We start from the raw sequence: 9,946 nt of genomic DNA on the forward strand, positions 1-9,946 counted from the left end.
CTGTATTCTGAAATGAAATTCCCACCGTAATTAGACTAGAACTCAGGAGTCAAGCTGACAGTATTTCTGCCAATATAAACTTATCCAAGTTACTCCAAAGGTCAAGGAGATCAAAGGCTGTACAAAAATGATGACAGTAATTTTATTACTGGCAGATGTATTTCCAGATCCCTAGGAGATAATAAAGGAGGACTAAAAACATTGCTGAAGAAGCTTCAAGGGGATCTGTTCTGTGGCACAACTAGTAGCATTGCTGTTACACATGAAGATTTGTTGGCCAGTCAGAAAGAGTAAGAAAACGTGGTGCAGTAGGACATGCCTGCTTTTCTTCAGTAGAGCGACTGCCATTATAAAGTCTGCTGGGATCTAACTGCTCTGGCATCTAATTTGGGGAATACTTGTGTCTGTGCAAAAGGCACAAACCTGAGAGGTGATATATTGCAGCATCAAAATCTACTGGTAAGTAACTAATTTTCATACCTGCTGATCTAATTTCTCGAAGTCCAATGACATACCAGTCCAGACAGCTCCCCCTCTTGCTACAGTACTGACAATCCGAGAGTTCCCTTTTATTTTAGAGTTGCTCTTACAGTTTTTAGTTATATTCATGTATGCTATCAATTTGAGTTTGCATTTCATACATCCTGTCCTAAATAAAGATTTTTAAAGCTTGTTCTTTCTTATTCAAATGTTTTTTATTTTTTTTAAGCTTTTATTTTCATTTTTACTTTTTACTACTCAGGTAGTTCTTGAACTGGAGCACTCATCTGATATAATTCCCTTTCTTAGGGAATTAGTCTGTTTGGTTTATTTCCTGTCTTCATCTGCTGGTAGGAGGGCAAATTGCCAACTGGACTGGCATTTTCTGGATTTGGAGAAATTAAACTTGCAGGTAAGAAATTACTGGTTTTTCATAGGTATAACTGGAAACAAAACTGCCTTTTTGTTTATTAACCAAAAATCTGTGTAAATGGGTCTTTCAGAATAGGCTTCCAATGGCAGGAATCTGGATTTGATCCAGGGGAAACTGGAAATCCAGTCTAGCTGACATGAGACCACAAATTTTATATGATTACCAAGATAAAGCTTTTCTATATTAGCTTGGACTAAACTTTTTATATCATTTTCATTTTGCATACAGAAGCACCATGTACAGCCTGTCTTTTGCCCCCATTCCCTGCTATGAATAACCAAATCAAGTCAGGTCACAGTTTCAAGCTGCAGAAGTCTTAGATGTGTTAAATCAAATGAGTAATTTCTTATCCTTTCAAGAGGTAGCTGAGCTGCCAAAAGTAATGCTAGTGCAAACAGAACTTGTTTGTAGGGTTACCTTATGAACGAAATTAAAAAAAAAAAAAAGCTGCTTTAAAAAAAAAAAGTTTAAAAATCGGACATTTCATTGATCCCTTTTCATGGCAGCTCCTACGTGATTGTACCAGAACAACTGAAAGGGCAGCATACTGTGGAGCAGTGATATTTTTAATTGCATTTTATTATTATATGTGTACCATACATCATGATATTCTTCTGTGCTTAATAAATAATCTCAAAATAATAAATCATGAAATAAATATCTCAAATAAAATGACAAACATTGAGGAAATCGGCAACTAAATATTCTGGAGAGTAACTGACAAAGGCAGGGCCAGTGAACACTAGTGGAGAAGGATGTTCATCGTAAGACTTCACAAATCTCACTTTTCTCTACTTCTTAAATATGCAATTAAAGGACTGAAAGTCAAAAGCATGCAGAGACATTTCTGGGGCTAGCTATAGAAACCTGATGTTAATACTCTGGCTGTTGCTGTTATTCTTGAATAAAAGTAAGTGAAACTGCAGGCCTGGTGGGAGCATACATATCTGCACTTCAAGCAGACACTTATTCCTAACTTGGAGTATGTTAGTATTGATCAGTTAATGAATCACTGGTATTCTTTTATAATCGGCAGGAATTCATTAGCAAGATGTTTTACTGAATACTTTTCTTTGTTTTCTATGAGGAGCTTAACTTAAATAGTGGTTCCTGATGTAGAGAACAAAAAAATATAAAAGTAAGCTAAATATTTATTAGTTTTTAATGATGTATTCTAGTATTAAGCTGATGTTCTCATCTCTTTTGCTGTTTATTTTTCCTAGCAATTTATTAGTTGCAGTAGTATTTTGAATTTGTATGGAGTTTTTCTTTTTTTAGACACTAAAAAACCAAACAAAACCACAATTTAAATGTCATAACTTAAATAAGGTGTCCTGGGCTGACGTGGTAAGACTGTGTTTTATACTTATATATGTGCATTATGCAAAAATCCGTGCCATGAAGTAATGCAAAGGATATTTGATCATTTTAAAAGCAATTTTTTGAAAATACATTGTGTCTCCAGCATCACAAATGCTTCTCTCCTGTGATAAGTCCCAACAAACATTTCACTGGGTTTGCCTCACTTACCACTTTTCAGTATGAAAATAGCAATTCAGCAATTACTTCCAAAGGAATTAGAAATATTCTCTCTCTGTCTGCCATCACTTCAGTATTTCTTAATTTTTGTAATGTTTTTCAGAACTTTAAACATGATATGAAGTTATCTTTATAAAAATATTTGTTGGAGGACTGCTCAGGGCACAAATGTTGAGAGCAGGAGAAAAATAATTATTTTCTTTCTGCAGATCACAAAGGACAGCTTCTGCTACTTTTTGCCAACGTAATTATAATGGAAATGATGGTAGGTAGAGAAGATACCAGTTAGTGGGTGGGGGGAAAAAGTTCACAGGCTTTCAGACAACTAAGAATTTTTTCATGCCTTTCATTCAACCCCTCTGCTCTCATAATAAATTTTACGTATTCTCCCTACTCTACACAAAACTTTCTGCACTCCGCAGTCTCACCATGCTAGTCCAGGATACCCTATTCAGCCATATCTCACACACTACCTTTCTTTAAATTCAAAAACTAATAATACAGTCTCTTACTAAGATCCACTGTATTCTTCATGTACCAACTACCTTCCTGAGATTATTACATTCAGAAGCCATTGTTTCTATCTTCTTTTTGGCTTTCAAGTTTTCTATTTCCAGTCTGAAGAAAAAGAGTCAACAGCTTGTTATATATGCTCATTTGCTTGTTTTCATTCAAACTTGATCATATTTTCTTCTTTTTTAACTTCTCTCTTTAGAAAACCCTTTTGTCTCTCTTACTTTTCCTCTTCCCTTTTTGGAATGTCCTTGCTTTTACTCCTGTATTAAATGGCTTAACATATTGTCTCCAAACCTTATCTTGCATCGTCCTTAAATCATCATAGCTAGAAAACCAATAGAAGAGTATTTTATTGAATTTTATTTAAAAATAGATCTGCATGCTTGTGATCTTCAGTGTTATTCTTATGATTTATTATGGATTTTGATCCATGTAAGTTATGCTTATAAGTTATGAGGTAATGTCCTGCATTTTTGTTATTGTTATTGTTCTAACTTCCTATTGTCTCTACTGAATACTGTGTTTGGATTGATTTTATATATTAAAAGTTATTTTTACGTATTTTTAAAAGTTCCAAATAAAAGCATAAAAGTTTTAAGAGGGAAATAGTTACTTGTGTCTCCTACTTGATGCCTAGTTTTCCTCCTAAGCATGATGGAGTGGTTTAAGTAGCGATCTACTGGAACTGTCTTTAAATGTTGTTATGCTAAAATCTCTGGAGGAGTTTGGTTAGGCTTTGTTTCAGAATTTCTTTGTCCACACAAAGGGTGAAATTTCAGGTTACTAGAGCATAAAGATTTGCGGAAAAAGCCTCAACACAGAAACCTACATAAAATGCCAACATTCCACTATTGGCAACTTGTCTGTAGATGTGTGGTTTTATTGTCTTTGCTTAGCATGTTTATTTAATAATAACTTAACACTGCTGCTGAGTTGTGTGGTGACACCATACAGGAGTTGTTCAAATGGGAATTTATATGTACATGTTATATGTGTATGAATTTGCATTTAGTTACTGCGTGCACAAAAATTCTATGAAAGTATACAGGAGGTCCTTCTGATGTAATGTAACTGGCTAACCTCACAGAACTTGCTAGGTCAGTGTCTCAGTTTCCTAAAATCAACAAGCCTTTAAGAGACTTGTTTAATGCTTAGTGTGCCCCATGGGATTAGGGGAATTACATGGGGAAGTGAATGCCATACAAGATATTTGAAATTATTGAGAGCTTTGGGTTATCAAAGTGGTTATTTCTATAGAGCCCTTAGAGAGGAGGGTGAGCGAGGAGATCCCCAGGTTGAAAAGTCAACTGTTTACTTGCATGAACACTAGGGGAATTCGTCATCTTGAAAAAAGTTCCTTGAAAATAGTTTTGTTCACTGTGGTGCTTCACCACCTTCTCTTGCAAAATTGCTGTGCATCTGTCTCCTCTGTCAAACTCAGCTACTAAAAATTCCTTACTGAGCTCACTACTGTCTTACCTCGTTTTGTGGGAAATTTTGGCTCTTTGGGCGGCATTATGTGCCCTTACTGAAGTTCTTGTCTAAATAGTTCAGGTACCACTGAAATAAAACTGCATTGTAAAAATAGACCTGTTGACGATGTTATTTGTGAAGTCACATAAATGTATGTGTACCATGAGTAGTTATTTAATTTGCTGTGCAGTTTGGCATTTCAGATAACAGCATGGCATTCAGCTTTGAACTGAGTACATTTCATATGGAGATACGTAACATTAGCTATTTGCTTCAGGCCAGAGATAGTCAAGCTTATTGTAGGGCAGCATTTTACTATTGCCTAGTATTTCATTGACTGGAGGATTTACGGGTTAATAAGCATATTACTTTTGTTTCAAGAGTTATATACAGTTATATGCCTTATACAGCAGTATAAGGGTAGGTTGGAGGTTGCCTTATGCAAAAAAAGCTGATCTTGTCTTGATGCCTGAAGAGCCGTGTACTTTCGTTATTTCTGTATGACTTTTGGCAGATGGTTTCCAATATTGCTGTATTAGCTTCCTCATTTCCAGAATTTTAGAAAACTGGTCTGCTTCATGGGAATATGAGGCAAAATCAATTTGAAGCTGTAAGGTACTCAGCTAACATGTTTTCTGTACTTAATAACATAAATTACTAGAAACTGTAGGGTGGTAGAAAACAGAATAGCTATGGGTTATATTTTACCTGGAAGCATATAATGGAATTACCATGTCTGTTTTTTACCATTCTGCAAAAGTATTGGATGGGAAGAGGAAGGGCGTGTGTTCAAACTGAAAAAAAAAATGGAGAGGGGGAAAAAGACATCATGTTCCCATAGTTGGTTTGCAAATAGTTGCCTGTTAATTACCATCATGCTGGCAGAAAGAATCTTTAGAACGCAGTTGCTTTTTTATTGGTTTTGCAGAAAGATTCGAACTTCAACTTTTTTCTGTTCCTAAATACATCTCAATAGGTTTCTAAGTTGCTTCCCCTAGGAAAAATGAAGATTTTCAGATGCTTTATGAAAACTGCAATCTGTTGGTTGCTCGAAGTAGATCATCAACTTGGTCATGTCCTGTTTTTCTTTCTGTACCTTAAGGAATTGCATTTTATAGACTGAGATTTACTGCTTTTTGTATTCACAGGACTGTGCTAAAGAATAATGACTTGAGATCAAGACAAGAATTAACTACTCACCTCACCAATCAGTGGCCTTCCCCAGGAGCTCTGGATGTCAATGCTGTTGCCTTGGACACTCTACTCTGTAGAAAGCACAATCAACAATGGGATGAGTAAGTTGAATATTTATATTGATTCACCTTTAGAGGAACATGAAAACTCAAAATCATACATTTCCCTTAGCATACTCTGAAATGTATCCTATTATAATTACCTGCTACAATGTACAAGGATCATTTGGCAGAAAAAAATCAGTTTCTCTCGCTTAGCATAAAAATTTCCTTCCTTTGGATTAATTAAAACAAAAAAAATATTGCTTTAGGAAAAAACAGTGGGTTAGGAAACAAACAAACAAAAAAAAGTAGAGTTTAAGAGAAGCAAGATTAACTGCCTAGTCTTTCTTTAGGAAACTTTTTAAGGAGAATCGAAGATACCTAGTTAGATCTTTAAATGTGTTACTATTAAATATTACTTCCTTTGCAGGAAAAGTTTTCAAAGTCTGGACCAACTTTCAGCAGAAGTTAGTCTTTCTCAATCCTCTCTGGATCCAGGTCACTCACAGGATGGGAAGCAGGATGGAATGAACTTGTTAAACGAAGGTACAGAGCCAGTCTAGTGGCTTCATTTTACTTTGTTCTTCATAGCTCTGATCTTCAGTCCCTGTGAGATGAAGCTTAAGTGTGAACAAAATATGCATTGCACAGCATATTTTTTCATTTTTATGCAAATTGTTTCAGTTTCCCTAAGGACTATACTCCATGTAAGTTTGGATTTATGAAGATGCCTCCCCCACCCTGCAATAATTATAAGACTTCATGCTGTATTTAAAGCTAAGTTTAAATATGTTGTATATCTTCCTTCTCCATCACAGAACCAGAGGCAGCTCAGCTATAAAGAGGATCTTTTGTCATCTCTTTGCTATAACTAACGCAAATCTTTTGAGTTCTTTAAGATTCCTTTTTTGTTCCTGAAAAGAAAGATTAAAGGCACTGGATTTGCAGCTACCGCTGTCATTCTTGCATCTTGCATTCTACAGTTATCTGCAGAGATGCAGCCTGTGTTTCTGTTGAAATAGAGAGAGGAGCATGATATGAACCATGCTAGGATATAGATGTAATAGACACACACCCCCTCGCAAATCTGTACGCTTATCGAAGTTTAGCGGCTCCATCTTGTGGGCAGTTGTGAGAAGCCGAAAGATGCTGAAAGACTTCTGAAACAGAAATATTTTGAGTACAGAGCATAAATTGCTATAAAAAATCATTTTTGTATCTCATCGAAAGTTAACTTTAAATAGACTTGACAATACAGAGCCTTAGTAGCTCATAACTGTAAAACTTCTTGGTTTTAAAATATGAAGGATGTAAAATTCAGAACTTTTTTTAAAACTGTAAACAGTCTTAAAATGTAAATTACTGCAAGTTAGCTAGAGAAAGACCATAGAATCAGCATGGCTATTATGAAGAGAGTTCTTGTGCAGATCTACTTTAAACTGCTTTTTTGCAATATTAATCATTTGAAGTTATGCTTTGTTTTCTCTTCTGTAAATTAAAGTGTGGCAAAACCACTGATAATAATAGTTTAAGTTTTGATTTCAACGCTGTGCCTTTAAAGGTAGCACAACATCTCACTTTTAAATTAGTGAGGTTCTTCAGTACCTAAGCCTTAATATAATTTTGTAGGACACGGCATGTGATCCTGCTGTTAAAATACCTGTGGTCTAACTCTCAGTATGACGATTTTCATTAGAAGTAGTAAACTTTCACATTACTATTAAGCCCACTCGTGTAGTCAGATTTTTAGCTTCACGCTTGCTGAATTCAAGGGCTGTGCCCAAACAGTGTTACACTGCTCTCTCTGTGTTTTATGTCCTCAAATTGAATGTAGCCTTTAATGGGTAATTTTTATAGGAATAAAGATTTTTCTAAAAGTGAAGACTTTTTAATGGAGCTAACCTAGTTCATTCTTTAGTGAAAGCTATTCGGTCGCTTGAAAAAAGCTCGGTAGAGGCGAGACCTAAATCTACTGGAAAATGCTGATAAGAACCATAAACAATGCAAGAGAACTACATGTCACTTGGTTTTTTTTTTTCATAATGAATTGTTGGGCAGAGCACAGTCTGGGTTGTTTGGTTTTTTTCTTACATCCTTCTCATAAGAAAAACTTTTCTGTCAAGAACAGGAGGCACAAAATTAAGAAGTGCTACTTCCTAGACGTGATATTAAAAAAAAATCTGGTAGACAGGTTTATCAATAAAATCTTGTGCCTGTGACCCTTTTAAGTTCATTTTAATCTCTACTCTAAGGTGATCTTTTCTACTCTTCAGGTCAGCCAGGAGGATGAAATAGATGCTGGTAGATCAAATTCTTTATAATGTAATTTATTAGTGGAGTTGGTACAAAATAACTTGAGCAGATATTCTGAGAAGGGAAAACATAAAATAAATAGACAAATTGTCCAGTGCAGTCTTATACCTATAGGTAGGTTTCATGTTAACTGTCAAGTGTATTTGGACGACTCGCACTGCCACTCCTGCACTATAGGGCTTTTTCCAGTGGTCGGAGCCTAATGCACTTCAAATTACCAAGGTTTAAAAAACAAATTCTGAACATCTTTATTTTTAAAGAAATATATCCTGATTCCAGTTAATTCTACTCCTTTCTGAGAGGTTTAGAATTACATCTCTGGTACTCTCATTGTATTAGTAATGTCACTGCCATTTATATATAGTGTATTCAGCTAGAACCAGTGCTTGAACTAGTAGCTTCAGTTCACCGTGTAGGAGACTGACTACAGCCCAGCCTGGAATGCATGGGTAGGGATCTCTTTACCACCTGGACAGGGAAGGTATGGCATAAGTTATATGCCTTTCCAGTTGCATGTATGAAGTATGCATATGCTGAAGCAGTAATAACAATTCATAGTAGCGTAGATGAAACAGTTTTTTCTATTCCCTCATTTTTTTGTGGTCAGGTCATCTTGTGCTGTAAAAATTAATAGCTTAATTCTTGTTTTGCTTAACAGGGAAGGAAGACACTCCATCGTTGCTTGGTTTATGTGGCTCCCTGACATCAGTAGCAAGCTACAAATCTCTCACAAGTTTGAAATCGAGTGAATATCTTGCAAGTCCCACAACAGAGATGACAAGTCCAGGCTTAACACCGTCTTGAGACAGACACAAGAAGGAAGAGCTTTGTGTTGTATGCATTTGGTTTATGTTCCATGAAGTGACTTGCAATGAAGACTGCTAGTTCTGAGTTAAAAAATAAGCTGCTTTATTTTTTTCTTTTCATGGTTACCTGCTTAATTCACAAATTCTGTCAGTTTTCATTCAGACTTTTTTTTCCCCTCGGAGGACTTTTCAGATTTTCTATTTTAGTCTTGAATTATTTAAAGCTCTTGGGTCAGGTACAGGACATATAATCTGATGCTTATGACTGATTTTTAAAATGAAACAGTTGGAAATCAGTCCTCTACTTAACTGCCATGACCTTGGTTTCTCCTTGCAATGGCCTGGCCCTACTCTAGCCATGGCGCTTCTCTGCAGTGCTTCAAATATCTATCAACTCTCGCAGAACAGACAGGGAATCCTTAAGGCCAGTCTTTGTAGGCAAATAAATATTTTACCTAAAAATCCAGCTTTTCATCTGTGTATGTTGCGTAGGACCTCAAAAAGCATATTTAACCTATCAACAGCTCTTCTCAAGTTGACCCAATGATAGATTTTGCATTCCTGTTAGTATCATGGCCCTTAGGAGATGTCTGAATCGCACCGAAGAATCACACTGAAACACTCTCACCAGTTCTTGAAGTTGCATGTGAGTAAAAAATGTAAGTTGATCATCTAAATCTAGCATATTTAGCAATTTGTAAATGTTGAGGAAACTCACTGAATGCTTTTGAGTGACCTGAGTTACAGATAATCAAACATTATACGAGAAATTTCTTGGTTTATCGGCCTTGCTGGAAAGACAGGGACTAAGGATGGTGCGGTTAGCACCTTGGGAAGCTTGGATTGTGTGTTTATTGGCGAGATCCCAAGGAGAGTGAAAAAGGGGAAACAAAGACAAGGTAATGACAGTATTCTCATGTTAAAGATTTTTCTCATTCCTGTAGTAGTGCAATAGGTATTTTTCTTGATTAGGTAACACAGCAGAACTTATTTAAGTCAGTTTTCTCAAATTACTTGCCATTGATTTAAATTACTGATAGAAAACAAAAAAACAGGGAGATGTTTTTTAAATGAAACTAACTTTCCAGATTACCCTACAGTTTCAAAGTTTGCAAATTAATTTTTGAATTGCAAACTGTATTCTTAATTCT

At 35.7% G+C, this 9,946-nt stretch overlaps 1 protein-coding gene across 1 annotated transcript in view; it reads left to right on the forward strand.

Moving 5' to 3' along the window:
• RUNDC3B (RUN domain containing 3B) overlaps positions 1-8,793 on the forward strand; it is a 50,763-nt gene extending 41,970 nt beyond the window's left edge. The window contains exons 9-11 of the mRNA XM_086614664.1: positions 5,590-5,736; positions 6,107-6,222; positions 8,648-8,793. Of these exons, the coding sequence (XP_086470790.1) occupies positions 5,590-5,736; positions 6,107-6,222; positions 8,648-8,793 (409 nt within the window). The remainder of the gene's footprint in view (positions 1-5,589; positions 5,737-6,106; positions 6,223-8,647) is intronic.
• The last annotated feature ends 1,153 nt before the right edge of the window (positions 8,794-9,946 follow it).

This window comes from Tauraco erythrolophus, chromosome 7 (genome assembly GCF_009769465.1).
Source record: "Tauraco erythrolophus isolate bTauEry1 chromosome 7, bTauEry1.pri, whole genome shotgun sequence".
Taxonomy (NCBI): Eukaryota; Metazoa; Chordata; class Aves; order Musophagiformes; family Musophagidae; genus Tauraco; species Tauraco erythrolophus.